The following is a 24,110-nucleotide window of genomic DNA, read 5'->3' as shown; positions in this document are numbered from 1 at the left end:
TGTGTGTTTAGGGCACGGATGGCTTGGGGATAGAAGCTCCTCTTGAGTCTCTCTGTCCTTGCCCGGAAGATGCGGAACCTTCTACCAGATTGCAGAAGTTGGAACAGCTTGTTGCCAGGATGGGACGGGTCCTTCAGTATCTGCGCTGCTCTAGTCCGGCATCTCCTGGTGTAGGTGTCCTGAAGCGGGGGGAGAGCAATCCTGCAGCAGCGTTCTGCTGTACGGATCACTCTCTGGAGAGCTTTTTGGTCCTTCACACAGCTGTTCCCAAACCACGATGTCATGTTCTGTGTGAGGATGCTCTCCACAGCGCCTGTATAGAAAATCCTGAGGATCTTTGGAGAGACCCTGAACTTCCTCAGTTGTCGTAGGTGATACAGGCGCTGCCTAGCCTTTTTGGCAGCGCCTGTCATCATTTTAGGTGGGGGAACTTGCACAATCGGTGGCTGACTAAATACTTGTTTGCCCCACTGTACATACAGTGCCTTGTCTTAGAACCATGTGGGTGTTGCTTTTGCTTTTGCTGTGATGTGTATTGTGTGAACTGTTTTCCCAATAAAAGGCAGCGAGAGGAGGCCGTCATTGGGGTCATTGTGCGGTAGACACCGACGAGGCCTCCCTTGCAAGTAAATCGATCGATCGCTGACTGTCTTGTTTTCTTCATGATGAATAAGTCTCTAAACCAGCGGGGCTTGTGGAAACACAGACCCAACATACTGTTTATAACGTTGGGGAAACCTGCAGTCAACTGAGACTGAAGAAGTCACTTGGATGAGTGACGAAACGTTTCTCCCACTGAAAACGTTACGTACAGATGAACAGAATCAACTTTTGGAAATTCAGATAAGACAGTTACTGATAGATGATGAGCAGGTAGACACAGAGTAGACGTTGAGTAATCCAGAGATTGTGCCAAAAATTAGGCCAGCTTACATGAGAAAGAGGAATCAAGGTTTTTCCTGATTACCACACTTAGGAGGTAGATTATCTGGCAGAGACTGGAAGGCGCAGCTGGTCCATTTATACTGAGGATGATGTTGTACATGACAAACAGCTTGTCTGGCTGAAGAATGGAAAAAATCAGAACTCCGACCCAAAAGGGTGCTTTTAGAGTTTAACATTTTAGTTTTGTTTGATATTCTGTTCTTAACTTAGTCTTTTTTGGTTCTTCTGAGAGTTTCATATTCTTTTTTTCATTCATGTTTGAATTTCCATTCCTTTAATTTGAGCTTAGATTGCGGTTTCTTTCACATTTTGTAACTACTTTATGAATTGTCGTTAAGCCCCCCGAGTTTCAGTTTTCCCTACCCTGATATCCCCACTTTAGTTACTTCATGTTTTATTTTGTTAGTCTCATGTCTGGTGTGTGTTGCAGTTTTCCTTCCCCATCTGGTTTTCCCCCATTAGATTTAGACATGTTCCCTAGTGTTGTAAGGGATCACATGCGTATTTAATAGGGCTGGGTATTAATAATAATAATAATAATAATAATAGTGGTTTTTTTTGTTGTTTTTTTTTTTTACTTGAGTGTGAACTTATACAAAAAGCAGCAAAATATTAAAAAAAAACATTTTATTGATTAAAAAACACTATAGCGGTTTCATATCGGTATCGACCGATATCCAAATTTATGATATCGGTATCGGACATTAAAAAAAAGTGGTATCGTGCCATCTCTAATTTATTTATTTAATTTTCGAGACCCTCAAATCGCTTTACAATTCCACTATTCATTCACTCTCACATTCACACACTGGTGGAGGCAAGCTACAGTTGTAGCCACAGCTGCCCTGGGGCAGACTGACAGAAGCGAAGCTGCCATATTGCGCCATCGGCCCCTCTGGTCAACACCAGTAGGTGGTAGGTGAAGTGTCTTGCCCAAGGACACAACGACCGAGACTGTCCGAGCTGGGGCTCAAACCGACAACCTTCTGATTACAGGACGAACTCCCAACTCTTGAGCCACGATCGTATTGTCACTGATTTCTGTAATTGATTTGATTCCAATTCACAAGGTTCTGATTCGATCCCGATTTGATTACATTTTGACTCAGACAGTCAGAAATATTATAATTCTGATCATTTATCAGTACTGACACTTCTGAGACTTTAGAGGTTTAAGCATCACAGCAGATGCCAATGTGTCAAAGTAACTGAGGATAAAACACAAAAAAAAACATGAAAGAGATTTTCCTGGCCTGGGTCTTTAGAAGATAACTTTAAAATATCCTGCAATAGTACAAAAACTGAAGAAAGCCTGATTCTGATGCGTCGTGTACACGCTTTGTGTTTGTGTGTTTTTGCGGAATCCCTGTACTTGCTCTCATTTGCTGTTTTTAGGTGTTTGGTGGCTGTTGAAAGAAAAAAAAAGATATCTATCCATCCATCCTAAATTTTAGGCCAACAGCACTTTGGCACATGCACTTTTTAGGCAACAATGCTATTTATGCCTTTTAAACTATTGTATCCTTTGCAATTTTTGTATGTTTAACAAAAGAAATGTGAACAAATAGGTGTTTTTGTCATGGTCCTGGGTCACTGACCCTGTGTTTTGTGGCTGTTTTATTTGTGTTTATTTGTTATTCTGGGTTGTCACTGTTAATATTTTGGTTTCTGTCCTAGTATTTGTATTTCTCAGGTGATATATAGATAGGTCTATCTTTTTTTTTTTTTTTGTGCCTGTCCTGTTTGGTTCTTTAGCCGTCAGAATTGTTGTCTGAAGGCCAACAAGTATATCCAATGGATTTACTTTACCAAGTGTTTACCAAGTGGATCATCATGGCTTTGCCGTATTGGTCCATTTGATCGACCTTTGTTGTTATTAGTTATTTTATTTTATTTTCAGTTGTTACAGACGGGACAGACATGGCTGGGAGATAGGAAAAGGAGAAAGAAAGACGAAGGAAAAGAAAAACAGAGGGGAAGAGCGACAGTGAGAAAGGTCTCCCAGATCACCTGTTGAGAGGAAAAAAAGAGAGAGCAACATAATAAACACAACACCATTGCATTAATCTAGCTAAGTGTAAATAACAGTAAATATTGAATGTTGTTGTGCAGCACACAGGACCGACAGCGCACAATGTGCTTTGAGATCGCAACCAAGAAATGTGTAGTTTGTGTTTATGAACAGTGAACACCAGCGTGCACACCTGTGTGGATGAGAGTGCTTGTATTCAAAAGGTTTCTCTATGTAACGGTCTGCTAGAGGGTGTAGGAGGCCATAGCCCTGTCCCCCAGGGCATGAAGCAGGCATGGAGGAGATCCAGGCCCTAGACATCCAGAGGTCCCAGAGTGTAAGAGCCCAAGGAGGTACACCGGAGGGGCATCAGTGCCACCCTCCTGGGAAGAGCTGAGGAGAGCCCCAGATGAGGGGTCACCCAGCAGCCACAGAGCAGAAGCCAGAGGGGGCTGCAGTGGCATGCCCACGGGCTCTGCCGGCAGCCAGCTGTGCACCAAGCCACTGGCCCAGAGGCCTGAGGGCCCCCCACCCCCAGGAAGAGGCCCGAACGAGCAACGGGCAGCAGGCCCCGCCAAGCAGCCATCAGAAGTGAGCCGGTACATACCTGAGTGCCCAGGCCCGGACACCAAGAACCACCAACACACCAACCCCTGAGGGCATCAGCCACCGGCAGAGAGTGTGGTGAAGGGAGATAGGCCTCCAGGTTTTGTATTTTGAGCTCCTTCTGTTCTGTGCCTCTGTGCCTGCCCTGGTCCCACATCTCTGAGTTCCTTCCCTGCTGCCATGTCTGATATCTTAGTGTTAAGCTCGTGTAACCCCTGACTCACTTTAAATAGTTTAGAACAGACAAAAGTACAGACCAGTTGCTATGTTCGGCAAGATTACAATAGAAAGTGAGGTGAATGCGAAATGAAATGGCTGTACATACCTGTTGTATTTCCTGTTTTACTTTGATAGCCCCTGTCCTTTGTGTAGTGTGTTTGGTTTTGCTTCACCTTGTCTCATCAGGTCTGATTTCTCCCAGCTGTGTTTTTCTCCTGTCTCCCATTCCTTGATTCCTCCTGTGTGTATTTAAGCCCTGTGTTTTCTTCTGCTTGTTACTGGTCCGTCCTTGTTACCTCTTCTTGTTATATTGTGTTTCACCCTGCGCATTATCCTGCATATCAATCTGCAAGTCATGGTTTCAAGTTTGTTTAATTAGTTTTTCCGAGTTTAGGTTTATCTTAGTTTCTGTCATTCCCATCTCTGCTCAGTCTGTTTTCTCACCATTTTGAAAATAAAGCTCATTTTCATCAAAGCCAGTGCCTGCATTTGGGTCTCTTGTTCAACACTCTACATGTCTGCTGCCGCAGCCGTGATTGAGCTCACTTCACCCACTCGTCTGGATTTCTTCCTCAATGAATTACATCTTCACCCAGCTGCTACTGCTTACCTGCGGAGCCCAGCAGAGGATGTTCCACCTAGCCCACCGGATTTGGTGTTGCCCGGCCCGTCAGAGCCATCTCAGAGGAGGAAGCATTGGCCACTCCACTGACATTTCACTGCACAGCCAGGCTTCGGGACCTCAGCAGCCAGCTGTGCTGAGTAAAAAGGACACCTTTTGTTGTTTTGGACAATGGGACTGTTTATTCTGGGGTTGTTACCTGTGTGGCAAATGAGGATAGCGGCGGTGTCCCTGCTTCATCTATGTCTCTTGTCACAAAGGGTGCCTTTTCTGAGCCTACATTGAGTGTGAAGGACTATATTCACTCTGCTCCTTCCAGGTCTGGAGTTAAAATTACCAGGACTATTAATTTTAAAACTGAGAATGATAAGGACGGTTTTTCATCTGGCCCTGCTTTTCTCCCATTACAAACACCACCCATTCATGCTTCAGCCCTGTCATCCGTTCAGCCTTCAGCCCAGCCGTTAGCTCAGCCTGCAGCCCAGCCTCTAGCACTGTTGCCTGCTGCCCAACCATTAGCACTGTTGCCTGCTGCCCAGCCATTAGCTCTGTTGCCTGCTGCCCAGCCTCTAGCTCTGTTGCCTGCTGCCCAGTCGACAGTTCAGTTACCTGCTCATTTTGTAACTCCACCACCTTTACCACCACCACCACAACAACCTGAGGCTCAGTTCAGTTTAGTTCAACCACCTATTCAGCCACCACCTTCACCAACTCTTTCTGTGCTTGGAACTATGTCTACATAACTGTAAATCCCTACTCTGAAAGAATAAGCACATTATGAATTTGCGGCTTGATCTTTTGCAGTCACAGTGAAGAGAGATGTTATCGCCAGATCTGACTCTTAGCACTAACTCTGGTCCAGACAGCTTGCCATGACTACAGAAGATAACTCCTGAAAGACAAACACAAAACACAAAAATTAAACTATTTCAATGGAATTGACATTACAAGAAAGTTTAAACACTCAGAAACTAAATATGGAAATTTAAATAATATAATACATTTTAATAATATATTAAATAATATACCTAAGAGAGTAGTGAGACGAAAAAGCATCCTGACGTGTTTGTTGATGACCTCTAGATACTGTAAACTAGTGATGGGTCGGTCGCGAACGAAATGGCTCTTAGAGACTGATCTTTGAAGTGAACGGTGCGAGCCGTGTTATGTTTTTTTCTTTTGTTTTTTTTCTTTCTCCTGCCCTCTCTTTCACTTTTTTTTTGCTTCACGCTGCAAGTCACCCTTGTGTTTGCGCCCCCCACCCCCTTTTTTTCCCATATTTTAATTTATATTTAATTGTGTTGTGGTTTGCAGTGTTTTGTGTTGTTTCACTCTAAATTTGTTTAAAAGGAAAAAGCTGAAAATTTAAGTAGTTAAAAGTTGAAATGTAAATAGTTGGTTTCTGTATTTTATAATTTATTTATTACATTTTATGTGGAGTGAATAAATAAAAGTATATTTACAGTGGCCCCTAGAGACAAAGCACAAACAAACTTCAAAACACAACGGAAGTGCTCCAGGATGCTAGGGGCCGTGTTGAGCTTTTGCTACCTTGTGGCTACACAAGCCAGGAAGTACCAACAATCGGATTGGGTGTGTGTTAGTAACAGGTAAATTAAGTTTGTTTTTTCTAAATTATTTGAATATATATATATGAGTGTTTGTGTATTAATACAAAAACAATAAACATATGAATTCGATTGTGTAATTTAAGTGATCTAGGTAGCTCTGTCTTGGAAGTTCAGTTAATGCTAGAAATGTGTTTTGGAGTTTGTACGTGTTTCGTCTCTAGGGGCCCCCATAAATATTTATATATAAACATACATAAAGAAAACCACATTTTTTTTACATTACTAATTCCTTTTGTGCATAATTTTATATTGTTGTTGATAATTAATTAATTAAAGCAACAAAACAACCTGAAGAGCCGGTTGGGAGCCGAAAGAGCCGGCTCTTTTTAGTGAGCCAAGCCGAAAGAGCTGGTTCTTTAAAAAGAGCCGGAAATCCCATCACTACTGTAAACTATGCAAAGCTTACTGCCGGCTATCATGAAAGGAGAGGATTTTTCCATTAAAGGAAATGCATGTTGTGATTGGTTAGTTGAGCGTAACATTTCCTTTCGTGGTCGTGTGTCTCTTTTTGTATTGATGTAAAAACGAGATAAAGTTTCTTCAAACTACCTGGCCAACATTTAAACTGTTCCAGCTGAACCTCAATTATTAACCGTACTTTTGTATCTGAGGTTTTTGATATAGAACAAACATAAGTGATATTATAAAACAAATAAAACATTAGCATTGTATTGAATGGGTATTGTTTTTGTTAAACACAATAGAGGAAAAGAGTAGTTGGACAAGTTCCATCTTACAATGATGATATATCTCCTCCTTAACCAGTGGGCCAATTTCAGCCAAACTTTGTACAAAAATCCCTATACATAGAGCAATCCTAAGCATATTTTTAAATATTTTAAAGTATGTTCTGTATGCAGTTATATTTAACTTCTTTGTAATCAACAAACTAGTCTTTAAAGACCAATTAGCTTTGGAAGCAGCGGGACCTTTGGAACCTCTACTAAAGGGGAGGGCCTTCAATGACAGGCAGGGTGACATGCCAAACAGAGCCCCTAATGGTTGCATCTCATGGCAACATGAATTCAAAATTTGGGAAGAACTATGATGCATCCCATTGGCAAGATATCATTGATGCATGTCTTTGTTGAAAATCATTCAGATTATGCCCAGTCAGTTTCGTCAAAGGGTGATTTCAACATTGCATGGGGAGATGGAGAGAAAATATATCCATTTATCCAGGGTGTTTCTCATTAATAGTTCTTTTTTTTTCTTTCCATGTGGGATATTAGTATATGAATACAGGAATTTCAACAAAACAGTCAAGATGTACATTGTTGGAGAGTTGAAGGCCAAGCCAAGACGATGAAGGAGGTTAATTTGAATCAAAAAGTGTTTGCAGAGTCCCAGCTCACTCAGTCCTTAACTCACAAGTATCAAATATTCGATAGCAGACAATGGGCTAGTCCTCTGCCGCCTGCTCCCGCTGGGTGGCCGCCATTTCAGCCACTATCTGGGCCAGCTCCTCCCTTCCCTTGTTCGGGTGTGGACCCGTCATGCCACTTCCTGGGTTTCGGTACCACTGTGGCAAGGATGACGCGTGACGGGTTCAGAGATTTGATTTGAGAGCCAACTTTATTCACACAGTGCGATTGCAGCTCTCAGCTAGTGTTATGGCCTGACAGAGAATCCCTAAGACAATCTTTGCTATATGCATTTCAGAACAGCAGCTTTGAGAAGACTGTTTGCATTATGGATTGTTTAGAAATATATCTAGAGAAACTGAGTAGATTGCTAGCCAGTGCTCAGTGTTACTTCTCGTACAAGTCGAATGGGGAGGTCGCACAAGTGATAAGTTTATTACAGAACAAAGTCATTTTTTTTTATCTCATTTGCTCCCAGGTGATGCAGTAGATTCCAGCATTTACTTGTGGAAAGAAACAGTTGGATCCTGTTGATTTGGAGAACACCAGATGTCTTACTTCTCTCAGGATACATATAAAAGAGTAATAGGAGTTCTCCGTCAAAAGTACACAATCTTGCAAAGCACTGTCCCCATAACTTTCACAGACAGACAGAGAAAATGATGTGACCTGTCTTGACAAGATTGTGGGTGTATGTTGTGAGCTTACAAATGTATCTGAATCTGTGGTGCCCTTCCAGTGATGTAAATGAAAATGATGTGACTGATGTGCTCAACCAACAAATACACTCTCACTTTTTGTTTGCTTATTGTGACTTGACTTTTGAAGGGAAAGCTTTCTTACTTGTCCTACAAATATCAGAATAAGAGAATGGCAGACCTGGGCTCACTATTTTTGGATCTTCACATCCATCTCAAATGATTTCCACTAACTGCGTTTCATATTCCTGATTGACAGATACAGATCAGAATCAAAATCAGAAAAAAATTTATTGCCTTTGTCAGTGAACAAAAATCTACAAACTAGCCACTTGCTTCATAACAAAAATAGCATTAATTTAGAATTTTAATTTAGCTTTGATGATCTTCCCCTCTTGTGTGCGGCATTGGGAGAGGTTGTGATACAGTTGGTCTTGCTCAGCAGCAGTCAGAGGTGGGAAAGCTGGGAGGCCAGGATGATCTTTTGCAGATTTCTCTTTTTTATTTTGTTTAGAGTTGTTAAAAATGATGTCCTTGCATTGCTAATACTCCACTTTCTTTAAAGACTCCTCACTTGGAATGGCCCACTTGCACTTCTTAGATGTAACAGCTATCTCTTCTTTTTTTTTCCACTGGTATGCTGCCATGTCCTGAACAAAGCAGCTGACACATGTGAGCAGCTCTCACCAAGGCCAGCTGTGCAGTTACAGTGTGCTCCCAAGACAACCCCGTCTTTTCTCACTACTACCCATGGCTTTAACAGCGGGTCATTAAGCCTTTGGGAATGTTGAACCTATAAATACAATTACAAATGTTAAGTACACCAAAAACACAAAATAGCTACTGACAACCAGACGTGTTTTAGCAAACGACAACGCTAACGATGTCACACCGCCTCGGATAATATGACACTTACCTTTCCAGTGATGATGCAGATTTTTTTTTTGCTTGAAGATTCCACAGCTGTTGCAAAGCCAGATTGAGTCCATTTGTAACCCTCCAGGCTTTTGTAAGCTTTTAAAGAGTCCCCCGAGTAGTAGGATGGGAAGTTTATAAGGTAGTTATGTATGTCCAGATAGCATAGATCTGGGACGCTGAAATACTTTTGCTCTGTTCTCAAAATATATTTTCAATATAAAATGTCAAGCAAATCAAACTGTACATTATAATGCATGTCAAACTCTCTGCAAGGGAATTTTTGTAACTCTGTAAGGGGCTTTTTGATGTTGTGGGTTTCCTGTTTGACGGCTGATGAGGAGGCTGAAGTTGACTTTACTGTCAGAGTTGTATTGTTGTAGCTTCAAGACAGAGAAAGTATTATTTATTCTTTGTATTATGTCCTTGAAACAAACTTTGCTCATTATAAACTTAGCTACAGTGTTTCATTCTGTTAAAGATAATAGCTGATTGGTAACATGAGACAAAACACAGAAAATTAGTTAAAAATAGGCATCATGAATTGTTGTAAACAAAAAGCCATCCTAACCACTGTTTTAGATGGATTTAAGTAATATATTCATATATATCTTGCTGCCAAGGATGGCACAACCAGTTATTAGGTTAAGGGGAAAATGACTTTTTGAGTTAGGGCCTGATAGTATTTGAATAACTTTTTCACATTGCATTTTGACTGTAGACTGACGAAACGTTTCTCCCACTGAAAATGTTACATCCAGATGAACAGAATCAACTTTTGGAGATTTACTTACCTGGATGATTGAGCATGCATCAAGACATTGCATTTTGAATTCACTCGTGCTAGCTTTCTGTAGTATTCAAATGGATTTGATCATCTGAAATATGTGTTGACATAAGTTTTAGTCTGTTTTTGTAAAGCACACATAAAAATACTTGAAAAACTAATACTATAACATTGTCCTGTAATCGTTATTATAATAAAATGTCCTTTGTTCCTATGTGGTAGGTCTGTAATGTTAAACTCACTTCAGGGCCACATAACCTGCAATTTCCAAACCTACTTTGCATTTCCCTGATGAATCATGAGACATATAAATTCTTAAAAACAACTTAATTTTTACATTTTTTAACATTACTGTTGGCTGAAAGCAATTTTAAAAACAATTTTATTGTTCTATAACCATAAATATAGGATCCTAAAACAGAGGAGCTATTTTTACTTGCTGACTTTACATCAAATTTACATGCAGACTAAGCATACATTTGTTTTTATAATAATATTAATCAATATGTGCTCTCAGACCAACAAAGAGCAGTGAGGTTGACGCTGAAAGAATAACAACTAAGCCTGTCTTTTAAATATTAATTTAACAAAATATTAATTATAGTGCTTCAGAATTTCTTGTGTCTTAATGATAGAGTTGTTGTTATTAAATGTTACAGTATGTTTTTCTTGCTATCAATCCTAAATTAGCTAAACTTCATCAATATACCAACTCTTTTCCAGTCTGCAACATACACTCAAGTCACTAATTTATCTACAGCAGCAGTGCTAATTTAAATTGGTGTTATGTGCTTCATATTTTTCTCATAGTATAGTTTTATCTTTCTTTGTAAAATCAGCCACTTTGTTGCCAGTACACTTATCAACACCACCTATTTCATGTGAATGTGTATGGGAAACCCTGGGTTAAGTTAACGAGTTATTAAACTGCTTCATGTGACCAGTTATCCTGACTGCCAATATCAGGGTAAGTGAATCCAGAAAACGAAAAAATAACTTAGCTGTGCTGAACTTCCTTTCTAGTACATGGTTCTGGAGCAGCATGTTTGAGATTAGACTAAGAGCAAGATCTTATAACTTTGGATGTCCTATCAGCTTAACTGTCCATCTCCCTATCCTTGTTAGTCTAGAGGATGTTGTGTTCATGTTTTCCAATTGCAAACTTTGATTCATCTGACTATAGAAGAATTTTGCATCAGTTAATATTAAATGAGCTTTGATATAGAGAAGATGGTGGCATTTCTGCATCATGTTCACATTTGGCTTTTTCTTGTAATGATAAAGTTTATTCTGCATTTGTGGATGGCACTGCGAATTGTGCTAATAAATGCTAAAGATCATTGGCAATCAATATTTATTTTAAGCCTTTTCATGTGTGTATAGAACTTTCCACATATTCTTAGACTCTCTGGGTGATATTATGGACTTGTGTACAATTTAACATTGAGGAAATTGTTCCACAATTTGTAGATGCAGATTTTTTTTAGATTGGTGAACCTCCCCCAGTCATTACTTCTGAGAAGCTCTGCCTTTCAAAGTTAGTTGACAATCAAATGTTATTGCTTTGCACAACATTTGACTGAAAGTGCTTGAAAAACTATTTCATCTAGAGTACAGATCTTGCTATCATACTATGACCATTTAAGACATAATGTTTGTAGTTGAACCATGTTTGCCAAGGGCCATCCTGTCCCCAACCACATCATAACCACAAGGTAGGCCAACAAAGCCACTTGGACAAATCTTAAAGCAACACTATCAAGCAGATAGGTGCGGATGAGGACAGATGTGGTGCTTAATGCAGTGCAAGATGGTGGTTCAGCACATCTCCCTCTATACGCACAGCACCAAATGGTAGAGTTGGATATGAAATGTTAAATTAACATCGATATCTATTAGTCTTCAAAATGACACAAAAATGTCCAAAAACTGTAGGTTTTCTGAGTAGTATATATGAATCTGTAAAAGAACCATTTAGAAATTAATACAACTGGTATGATAGTATGTTAAATTGCTTTTGGCCTGGGCCTTTTTGTTTTATACTCTTTTTTGTGTGAGTCAAACCATTCACGGTAGGCTGTCGATCAGTAAGGGGAATGCAAAATATTCACAATTAAAATAGGTTACATTTTAATGAACTTTATTAGGTTTAAAAAATATTGTAGCCTACAGTGTATCTGTAAAATTCACTGTTTTAAAGCACAGCACACAGATGTATTACAATGATCACATAAATACTAAGGGTTTGTTATAGGAGGATTAAGAAGTTAAAATGATATTTCCAAGTTAAGGTGACTTTAACACCAAGTCGCAATTTTAAAAACTTTGCTAACACAGTAAATATTTATTATTTTTAAATATCTAAGCATTAGAATTCTTGTGGAGGTAATCACTTCCTTACATTGATTTTTTTGGGGGAAAAAAGACCATAATCTTACATAATCTTTCCTTATCAGATCTGGTAGCACAGACTACTTATCAACAATACTTAGTAACCATACTGAGGGGAAAAAAAAGTTCATTACATGTGAAAACTATTCATGGTTGTGTTGGCACTGAAATCTGAACTCTGGGCAATCCTCTTCTTTGGTCTCTGAGATACTGGCTGGATTTCCAGTGCTGCATAACACACATCTTCATTCTAAAATTTCATAATTATTTAGAATTATCATCAAGCACTGACAAATGATAAATGCATTTTAGAGCTAAATAGCTTTGTGTCATTACTATTAAAAAATCAAGCTGTAGCAAAGACAATAAATATGATATATGACCTGATTTCTTCTCATCTGGTCTCTGCTCTCATATCTTTTCTCATCAGCCGGAGGTTTCTTAGCTACGAACATTTAAAACATTTTTTAAATGTACAAAGGCTCTTTTCTTTTACTAGACAAAACTCTGTGATGGTCAAATGATCATGGAACTAAAGTGATGAAAAATCTTGTTGTACAAATGAAACAGAGCGGTTACCTGTCTTGTGATGGTAATATATCAAAAGAGAACATAGCAGAGATGAGAGGGCCACAAAAGCTGGACACAGAGAGAAGAGAAGCATCCAGCATATACCACAGTCTTTTTGCGTGGTTTGAGGCTCACGGGGGTCTGAGTAAAAAAAGCTTTGAAATTAGTCTTTTTTCCCCCTAAATTATTCAGGTAAAAGATCTGGGGATAATTTTAAGTATGATGTTGTTAGTTGCATTACAAAGACCAACCTGTACCAGAATGACAAACATGTGAAACATATAGCAATGAACTTTCTGCTCAGATTCAGCCAAAGGTAGTACAGAAGGAAAATGAACCATAACATATAATAATAGGCACCCAGTAGTTTTTGAAAATTAAGAAAAAGAATATCCTGCAGTGTCTGTTTCAGTCACCTGAATACCTATTTTGCTTACAATAAAGCAAGCAAAATAGATGAAGCTGTAGTAAAAGCCTGGCAAATTATTCTGAAGGAAGAATATATCTTAAAAAATTATTAAACATAAACATTTGTTTTATTTCTATGTTTATTTATTTCTGTATTTGTATTTTTACCATTATATTCATGTCAAATTGTTGTAATAAGCAGACAGATCATTTATTGATGACTCACACTAGAATACTTACGAAGTAGGATCTTTGTGGTGAGGTTTCCATATCTATAAAGGCATTCAAGATTAATTGTTTCTTTGTCCTTCACCTTAGATTGTTCAGTTCCACAGTAGTAGAAGCCCTCATCTGAATCAGTGATGTTTGTGATCAGCAGGTCATAGGATTGAGAGGAATGATTTTTCACAAGATGGAAATTAGGGAGTGGATTCAGAAGGTTTTGGTAATCAATACCTGGTTTATATTGTCTTTGCTCAAGCTTTGTTTTTAGAACAAGAGAAGGTTGTTTCTCATGAGAGCAATTCCTGTACCACACTATGAATTCTCCAGTTGAAGTTTTACAGTCACAGTAGAGAGTTATGTTTTCTCCTGGTCTGACCATCATCTCCAACACTGTTCCACTGGTCAAATTATGACTAGAAGTTAAAGCTCCTACGGGACCTATACACAAAAACATTAGAAGAGGTTAAAACACGCACAGCTTTATACAAAATCACAATAAAACAGATATTTTTTTTACAACATTAGTTCAATGTCAAATAGGACGAAATATCAATAAATCTTGAAAATGATCACAATAATTACCGAAAAGAACAATGAGAAAAACATGCATCATATCCGTGTGTGATAATGAACAGGAGTTAAAAGGCAGCTCAACAAGTCTTACTGACAGATGCAACGACCCAAGCAGATTTTTCCATTAAAGGAAGTGGAAGTTATGATTGGTCGACTGAATGGAACATTTTCTTTGTGGTTGTTTTCTATTGGTGCAATAACAAGTGATGTTTTTGGAATGAATGCAAAAGATAATTTTGACAGATAGTACAGAAAGTGCATTTCAAATATAATTTTCCGAGCCTTGCATAAAATAATTTTTCTGCTTTGCTCAAAACCATTACAGACATGCATGTTAGGATATATAAAAGACCGTTGAGTTAAGCACAAGTATTATATAATTTTGTTTGAATTGCTTAAAGTATGTAGAAAACCATACAGATGTAATCCACCATAAAAGACAAAAGCAAATAGAAACTCTTCTAACAAGGAGCATTTGCATCTGTGCTGATTTTGGTTGTTCTGTTCATGGCAGGAGATGATGATTGCCTCTCCATGATCTCAACGTTCTGTATAAAGCCTTCTCTTTGCTAACATTTTGTCTTTTTTCCCCCTGCGCTCTAATGCCTTTGCGTCAAACACATTGATCAGGCTGATTAGACAGTGAAGGCCTTAGTCACACCGGCCATGAAATCTGTCAGGTGAAATGTGTATTCCCCCATCTGGTCGATGAGTGGGAGCTGACTGTTGCTAGGTGAAATCAGTCACAAAGAGGTGTTTCTCCAGAGACTTCTTCGTGATTGCTTTACTTACACGCAAATTGCCGCAAACCTTTGTACTTTGCATGGAAGATGCAGACTTGCAAACATTTACCAACTATTCATTAAGTAGTGGTAACTGTGAAAAGGAAAATGAAAGGAAATGGAGAACATTTAGGTTTCCATTTTGTGATCCACTCTTATCAGTTTCACCACGACTTGGGGATTTCTTTTCCCATAAAGAGGGCATCTTTCACAGCAACCTACAAGCAACCAAAGTAAGGAGGTTTTTGGTTTTAGATCAGCTAGCAACTACTCAGCAACCAGTTGGGATTCAATAAATGGACCCCAGGCCTCTATGACTGGAGATTAAGATAATAAATTGGTGTGTTGTATTAAGTGCTTTGAATACTCAGGGAGAGTAAAAAAGCGCTATATAAGAATCAGTCCATTTACCATTAATCCCTTTAAGACCTAGCATAGAACCAAGTCCGCCAGAGCATTTCAAGTCGCTATACATCAATACAACTGTTATAGCCCAAATTTTAATAATATGTATGCATTAAGTCTATAGTAACTACATAAATTGCAAAAAAGCGCAATAAACTACAAAAAATTGAAAATCGTTTTTGTTTTTTTTACATATATTTCTACTTAGAGACATTTCAGAGGTTTATCCCTCAAAACTTTAAATATAAAAAAGTTGCAAAAAAGAGTTTACAACAACAAATTTATTTTGAGTGTCGTCATAATTTTATTTTTGAGATACACCAATTTTTATATACAGCAGAAAAAACTAAATAAATTCTATAATGCAAATTTGCAAAGAAAACAGCATGTGCATCAAAATAAACTATGTAAAGTAGTGCAATTTGAGTTCTGAGTATCCCAGAAACTATTCAGAAAACCATGAAGTCAAACATGACTTTTAAAAACACCAGTATAGGCCTATAAGTAAAAAAAAAAAACTACATTGGTCCTGGGTGAGGGACCAGATGAAGAGTGATTCAGGAGACCCTTATGAGAAAAACATTGAGGGAACAGTTTACTCTGCCCTGGACAGGGTGGCAGGGTTACCGGGGCCCCGCCCTGGAGCCAGGCCCGGGGAGGGTGCCCGAGGGCGAGCGTCTGGTGGCCGGGCTTAGTCCAAGGGGCCTGGCCGGGCACAGCCCGAAAAGGGGACATGGGCCCATCCTCCCACAGGCCCACCACCTGCAGGAGGCGCCGTAGGGGTCAGGTGGATTGTGTGCTGGGCGGCGGCCAGAAGCGGAGGCCCTGGAGGACTCCCCAGCTACAAAGACTGGCAATTGGGACATGGAATGTCACCTCTCTGGTGGGGAAGGAGCCTGAGTTAGTGCGTGAGGTTGTGAGGTACCGGCTAGATATAGTCAGGCTCACCTCTACGCATGGCTTGGGCTCTGGAACCAGTCTCCTGGAGAGGGGCTGGAATCTGTCTCAGTCTGGAGTTACTCCTGGTGAGAGGCAGCGGGCTGGGGTGGGTATTCTAATATCCCCTCGGGTTGCTGCCAGTACATTGAGGTTCTTCCAGGTGGATGAGAGGGTTTGTTCCCTGCGCCCTGCGTTCCCCGACCCAGGGTGTCCTGACTGTCATCTGCGCTCATGCGCCGAGTGGCAGTTCAGAGTACTGATTGGTTATTGGACTTCTGTGCAAATCACAGTTTGGCCATAACGAACACCTTGTTTGAATGTGGCACCAGGACGCTCTAGGCCGGAGGTCAATGATCGATTTTGTAATCGTATCACCAGACCTGCGACCATATGTTCTGGACACCACCAGGCTGCAGAAGGAGTCCTATTGGGCTTGGTTAGCCTGTGGGACTTTGGAGGTAGCTGACAGGTAATGACAGGCCAAGCGGAATGCGGCTCGGGCAGTGGCTGAAGCAAAAACCCGGGTGTGGGAGGAATTTGGAGAGGCCATAGAAAAAGACTTTTGGACTGCCTTGAAGAGATTCTGGCAAACCGTTAGGCGTCTCAGGAGGGGAAAGCAGTGCTCTTCCTGCACTGTGTAGTGCTGGCGGAATGCTGCTAATTTCGACTGAGAAAACTGTCGGGCGGTGGAAGGAATACTTTGAGGACCTCCTTAATCCCACTGACATGTCTTTCGAGGAGGAAGCAGAGTCTGGGGATGAGGGGGATGACCCGCCAATTTCCAGGGGCGAGGTCACTGAGGCAGTTAAACAACTCCTTGGTGGCAGAACCTCTGGTGTGGATGAGGTCCGCCCCGAGTTCCTGAAGGCTCTGGACATTGTAGGGCTGTCCTGGTTGACACGCCTCTACAATGTTGCGTGGAGATCAGGGGCAGTACCCCTGGACTGGCAGACTGGGGTGGTGGTCCCCATCTTTAAGAAGGGGGACTGGAGGGTGTGTAACAACTACAGGGGGATCACACTCCCAACCAGTTTGCTCAACCAGTCTACATGTGTTTTGTGGACTTGGAGAAGGCATTCGACCGTGTCCCTCAGGGTGTCCTGTGGGAGGTGCTGCGGGAGTATGGGGAGTCTGGCCCATTGCTACGGGCCATTCGATCCCTATACAACCGTTGCAAGAGCTTGGTTCGCAATAAGTCGGACTCGTTCCCGGTGGGTGATGAAGCCAAAACAGGAGAAATATGCTCTCTCTTTCTAGTCCCTGTCAGTACTCTTGCTGCAGCATTTTGGATTAGCTGAAGGCTTTTCAGTGAGTTTTTTGGACATCCTGATAATAATGAATTACAGTAGTCCAGCCTGGAAGTAATAAATGCATGAACTAGTTTTTCAGCGTCACTCTGAGACAGGATATTTCTAATTTTAGAGATGTTGCGCAAATGGAAGAAAGCAGTCTTACATATTTGTTTAATATGTGCGTTGAAGGACATGTCCTGGTCAAAAATGACTCCAAGGTTCCTCACAGCGTTACTGGAGGCCAAGGTAATGCCATCCAGAGTACGAATCTGGCTAGATACCATATTTCTAAGATTTTCAGGGCCGAGTACAATAACCTCAGTTTTATCTGAATTAAGAAGCAGAAAGTTAGCGGCCATCCAGGTCTTTATGTCTTTAAGCCATTCATGCAGATTAACTAATTGGTGTGTGTTATCTGGCTTCATGGACAGATAGAGCTGGGTGTCATCAGCATAGCAGTGAAAATGTATGCTATATCTTGTAATGATGCTGCCTACGGAAGCATGTATAATGTAAACAGAATTGGTCCTAGCACTGAACCCTGTGGAACTCCATAATTAACCTCAGTGTGTGAAGAGGACTCTCCATTTACATGCACAAATTGGAGTCTATTAGATAGATATGATACAAACCACTGCAGTGCAGTACCTGTAATACCTACAGCATGTTCTAATCGCTCTAATAGGATATTATGGTCAACAGTATCGAATGCTGCACTAAGGTCTAGCAGGACAAGCACAGAGATGAGTCCACTGTCAGAGGCCATAAGAAGATAATTTGTAACCTTCACTAAAGCTGTTTCTGTGCTGTGATGAGCTCTGAAACCTGACTGAAACTCTTCAAATAAACCATTCCTCTGCAGATGATCTGTTAGCTGTTTGACAACTACTCTTTCAAGGATTTTTGATATTAAAGCTGAAACTTTAATTGAGCTTCTGCACTTAGTAAAATTTATGGCAGACACATTTACTTGTGACAGTAGGGATCTATCATATCTTCCACCCCACATTAACTTGGTTAACTGTTAAGACAGTTACTACACGATGCAAGTTTGTTACAGTCAGGATGCAAGAAGAAAAAATTCCAAATATTTTAACTGACATTTTATTTGATTATTAGTGAATTGATTATTACATTATTTTCAGATAAGACAGCTGCTAAATTGAAATCCAGAAAATGGAAACATTTCCAAAACTCAGATGAAAACTGTTATTCAGAGTTTACAAAATACTTTGGAAAACAATGATACAAATCAACAATTAAAGACAAAAGCTATATATTTTACAAAGGATATTGTATATAGACCTGTAGTATGATCACCCCCCCCCCACCCCCACAATCTTTTGAAAAACTGTGACAAGAAAACAACTGCTGCTTCAAATAATAAACACTGTAATTCCTATAATAATCAAACACAGAAAAATCACAGAAGGTTTTATAATATAGATACTATTGTTTAACCAAAGTTTAACCTGACTTTAAAATGCTAAAAATCATTTGAAATAATTGAAAAAAAAGAAATCAATTTACATGAGAACATCTTAACTACCACAAAAACTTTAATATCATGTAGAAGCAAACATTATAAAAAGGGAAAAAGTAATAACTAACATTGACTTTATTTTTAAGCGAATATATGAATAAAGACTGTTTTCAAAATCTATTTACTAATTACTATATATGTCCTTACTAAAAAAATCAATACATTACTTTAAAGAAAATGTAACGTGGAATGCATTACTTTTTTAGTAATCACCCAAACAAAAAAATGTACGCACATCTGCTTCCAAAAACATCTCATAATGAAGCTTATATATAAGTTCAATAGGGAAGCTCTGTAGTCACACTTTTGTCTGCTTCACAGGTGTTTGGTAGATAATCTAAGCATTACATCATTTCCACTTTCACACACTCTCAAACTCATTTTGACATCACTGGTCTAATCCTATCATGCCACATTCTTCGAGCCAATCAGCCTCCACCCCAAGTACTTTAAATCTGTCTGTTCATCTGTAATTCTCCGTTGCAGACGCCATCATGCAACCCATCTCTCTCCATCTCCACCTCTCCCTTGTTACTCTCCTCCATTCAAGCCAATCTTCATCTCCACCACTGTCTAGACTAGTCCTTCCCTAATCCCTATCACTGCTGAGATTCCGTTCTTCCAAATACCTTAATTAATTACAACATCACCAGATCCTATGATACAGACTATAACATATCTCCTATTAAAATCATGGTCTAAACCATAGGGCACCATCAGAGGTCTTCTACAGTCTGCAGTTTTACATGTTAGATTTCTTTCTGAGGCACATGATGGGCAAAAAGTGAAACAGGCTGGAATTACTGTAAATATTTCAGCTGATCAATGTAAATACTGTGTGCACAGTCACTTCAAAAGTTCACATAATTATTAAATCTAATATTTCTCTAATATTTGGCAATGGGGTTATTGGTCTCTCAATATTCCTATAAGATTCATTGTATATTGTAATCACAAGTTTAGATACCAAATGGTAACATATCATCAGCTATAAATTAGCACTTGGGGACTAAAGATGCGTACTATTTTTATTCTTTGTGTTTACACTTAGAAATGAAGTCTGCTCTGACCTGTGAAACCAGACACGCTTCGAAGAGGGAAGGGGTAACTATCTTTGTCAATTTTCTAAGACCTCAATACCACCAAAACAAAAGAACTGGTAGTTGACTTCAGAAGGAGGAAGTCCGAGCTGCAGCCTGTCAGCATCAACGGGGAGTGCGTGGAAAGGGTCTCCAGTTTCAAGTTTCTGGGTGTGCACATAGACACAGACCTCCAATGGAGCTCTAACACCTCTGCGGTCTTAAAGAAGGCCCAACAGCGTCTCCACTTTCTGAGAATCCTCAGAAAAATGGACCTGAAGAAGGAGCTGCTGACCGTCTTCTACCGCTGCTCCATTGAAAGTGTGCTGACATATTGCATCGGTGTGTGGTTCTCCAGCTGCACCACAGCACACAGAAAGGCACTCCAGAGGGTCATCAACATGGCCCAAAAAAATCATTGGACATCCTCTTCCCTCCCTGAAGGACCTGTACAGCACTCGCTGTCTCAAGAGGGCACGCAGCATCCTACGGGACTGCACACACCCAGGACACCGGGTGTTTAAGCTGCTGCCGTCTGGCAGGAGGTTCAGGCTGCTGAGGTCCCGAACAAATAGACTCAAGGACAGCTTTTACAACAGGGCAATAGCCCTGATCAATGTAAATAGCTGACCTGACTGGATACCTCCCTGGACTTTTTAGGGGGAGTTTACAATGTTTAAAACGATAACAATAATATTTATATTTATAACAAGGTGCAATAATAATTAATGTGCAATAATAACAGTGTGCAATACACATACACTTATTCTTCTTTTTTATACTAAGTTAATATACTGTGTTGTGTTGTTTGTTACGTTGTGATGTGTCATATCGTGTCGTGTTGTGTTATATGTAGTGCCGACGTAGGACAGTTTTTCCAATTTCATTGTACTACTGTACTATGTATGACTGTGCAATGACAATAAAGAGTTATCTTATCTTATCTTATCTTATCTTATCTTATCTTATCTTATGAAGGTCAATTTAAGTTAAAATTCTGAAGTGCCCCCATATATGTTTAATCTTAAAAAAACATATTTATTTATTATTCTCACCCTTACTCCATACACTTAATGATATGGAGGAGTCTGTACTAAGCATTTATGTATCTGTAGCAACTGGGATACTGATACGGTAACTTATCAACACAAGAATGCAACAGAATTACTACAGCATTTATTCAGTGAATTGATTAAAAGCAAAGGCCTGTTATAAATCCCTGTGTTAAAGCTAACAACTCTGGTAATGTCACATCATTAACCCATTGTTGTATACATCTTAAATGTAACCTCAACCAGTTTAAAGTTCATTGAGAAGAGAAACTTTTAAATTTAGTCACTGCTCAACTTTGTGTGGTGAACAATACAAAAATTTCTCAAACAATTTTGACCTTTTTATATCTAAACTTTGGAGGTATTGATGGCAGAATAAGTACAGAATTCAGAACTATAGGTTATCTTCTTCTTTGGTCTTTGTGTTGCTTGACCCGTTTTCACTGTAGCGTAAAACACATCTTCATCCTGTGAATGTGCATTTTAATTAAGGATTAATTAATGATTGCAATGACTTTGACTTTCTGTAAGTCACTGTTAAACATAATTCTGTATATTGGTGCATAAAGAAAGTATAAGCACTGTAAATGGTGAAACCTGTATTCGTTCTTAAGAATAAAGATAGAAAAATGGCTGCACTAAGAGATGGAAATATATGCCTATTATTAAGAAAACAAACCATAATTTTGATTCGCCACTGCATGGTGTTGAGTAATTGTTAGAAATTACTAACAATAAATTTGCTGTGTGTATAAAATTTGTATGTAAAAATGTCAGCATCTATAGTCGCTACTGACTTTAATCCATTAAAAACTTTTTTGAAAGTTTTTGTTTTATAGAATTAATTATGAAAAAAAAAAAACTGAAAATATAACAGAAATTGGATACTAATGCAATTTACCTGATTTCTCCTTGCTTTTCCACTCATTTCAGGTTTTTGCTGATCAACTTTCAATCCCAGAAATAAATACAACATCATTACAAAAACATCCAACAACACACAATGTTAGAAACCGCAAGTGACCAATACAGGCACATTCATTCATGCAATACTTAAATATAGCATCTATTTTCCAACAATTTGTAATATGATTACAAATATTTGAAGTTTTTGGAGAACGTTATGATAACAGATTGAATCAGTTATAAAAGTGGTTGAAAGAACTGAAGGATGGATTGAATAAAAGTGCTATATTTAGCAGTTACCGTTTTTCTGGCAGATGTGATGAACAAGAAGAGAGACAAAAAAGGAGAAAACAGCAGATGCTGGACACAGGATGAATAGCAGTTTCCAACACATGCTACAGGCTGGTGTAGTCAGGCAATCCGTTGAAGTTGAGTAGTGTTGGTTACTCGAATCTAAATTGTTCACAAATATTTTTCAGTTAGGTCTGTGCTGTGTTTTTTGTTAATATTTTCATATTACATAAGTCTTTCTAAACATCATTATCCTTTAAAGGCTATTTTAAAGAGAATCAAATATAATTACATATCAAACATAAACTGAACACAAAGAACTACTACTAATACTAAACTACTACTTTTTCTACTACTACTACTAATACTAATACTAATAATAAAAATAATAATAATGATAAATCACACCACAGCACTTACTAATTAGGATCCTTGTTGTAATGCTGCCGTATCTGTAAATATACTTGAGACTAATTACTGAAGTCTGTTCCACCTTGAGCGTCCCAATTCCACAGTAGTAGAGGCCCTCATCAGAATAAGAAATATTTATGATCAGCAGATCATAGGATCCAGACGACTGGTTCTTTACAAAGTGGAACCGAGATAGGGAATTCACCAAAGTTGCTTGGTCAGTGGTGGATTTCCATGAATCCTCTTCTAGTTTTAGAACAAGAGAAGGTTGATTATCATGGGTGCAGTTTCTGTACCACACAAGAAATTCCTTACTTGATGTTTTACAGTTACAGTACAGAGTAATATTGTCTCCTGATCTCACCACCCTCTCCACCACTGATCCAGAAATGTAATTGCCTCCTGAAAAATAAACACAGTACAAACGTCTTTTGGACAAAAGTCTTCTAATCAAGTATGTAAGTTGATGTAAATCGTAAAACAGAATTAGTAGTTCAAATTTCCTTCAGAATTTCAGTTCAACAGAGTTTAACAAAGTTTACCCATCCAAAATATTACCTAAAAGAAGGACAAGAATTATGTGAAGTCTGTCCATGTGTGACGATGACCTGTAGTTAAAAGACACTAAAACTGGTTTGACTCTTGGATCTTATGACCTGCTCATATTTTTCCATTAAAGGAAACGTAAGTTGTGATTGGCTTGTTGAAAGGAACTGTATTCTGTGGTTGTTTTCTATTGGTGTAATGTTATGTGATGGTCTAGATGTAAAGATGAAAGTTCTTCTCAAGATGACACTTGAAGGAAAGCTTTTTTACAATCAAATAAAAGACAGTTTGCAATATAACTTACAATGACTGAGCCTTGACCATCATTTAACTTCTTTTTCCATTTAAAAAAAAAAAGACTGTTTTAACAAATTTTGTTGAGAGAGCTGAGGAGAGGAGGTACAACTCCAGATGAGTCTGAAACCCTTGAAGGAGAAACAAAGAGTGAGGTGCAACTTTGTCCTACTCACCTCTCTTTGGTGGAACACCTGAGACAGAATGGCCAGTGAGTAATAATATTATGGCAAGAAAGCTACTTAATTGATTTCTGCTCCTGCTCCATGTGCTTTCTTTTTATCTGCAGATCACAATTATAGCATGTGAGATTAGGAACTTCTGGTGGTCAAGATGGCCTTGGAGGACTGGCACCACTGCCTAGAGAGGGCTGAACACCCATTGTCTGGACCAACCGCAAGAACCTCCTCTTCTTTGCTCAATTCAATTTTGCTATTACTTATAAAAGCAGTTCCCAGAACGTGAAACCCAACACCGTGTCCTGCTAATTCTAATTTTCTGACGCCATGGCAGAGGAACCCACAATCATGACGCCCTCCTTTATCATTATGTCACTATCCTGGAAGATTGAGTCTCTGGTCTCAAATGCTGAGCATTGTAAACCA

General features: G+C 39.2%; 1 protein-coding gene across 1 annotated transcript; it reads right to left on the bottom strand.

The window, feature by feature from the left end:
- Positions 1-12,008: 12,008 nt before the first annotated feature.
- LOC146572682 (uncharacterized) lies at positions 12,009-14,034 on the bottom strand. Its single transcript, XM_085278662.1, has 5 exons — positions 13,975-14,034; positions 13,408-13,830; positions 12,769-12,900; positions 12,573-12,634; positions 12,009-12,439 (listed from the first exon to the last, which is right to left on the bottom strand). The coding sequence occupies exons 1-5, from the start codon at positions 14,003-14,005 to the stop codon at positions 12,320-12,322; spliced, it is 768 nt and encodes a 255-aa protein (XP_085134788.1). The 5' UTR covers positions 14,006-14,034; the 3' UTR covers positions 12,009-12,319.
- Positions 14,035-24,110: the final 10,076 nt, after the last annotated feature.

This window comes from Mchenga conophoros, linkage group LG6, assembly GCF_057382185.1.
Source record: "Mchenga conophoros isolate Kocher_MC1m ecotype Shallow Benthic linkage group LG6, M_conophoros_male_GT1.1, whole genome shotgun sequence".
In the NCBI taxonomy this organism is placed as follows: domain Eukaryota; kingdom Metazoa; phylum Chordata; class Actinopteri; order Cichliformes; family Cichlidae; genus Mchenga; species Mchenga conophoros.
Note: the sequence above shows the minus strand (reverse complement) of the source record. Positions and strands in the feature narration are given on the sequence as shown.

Coding starts and splice junctions, on each gene's coding strand:
- LOC146572682 (XM_085278662.1), bottom strand. CDS start 14,005: ATGATGCATGTTTTTCTCATTGTTCTTTTCG. Junction 13,831..13,974: donor TTTTCTCATTGTTCTTTTCG/GTAATTATTGTG, acceptor TTTTGTGTATAG/GTCCCGTAGGAGCTTTAACT. Junction 12,901..13,407: donor CACCACAAAGATCCTACTTC/GTAAGTATTCTA, acceptor TTTTTTACTCAG/ACCCCCGTGAGCCTCAAACC.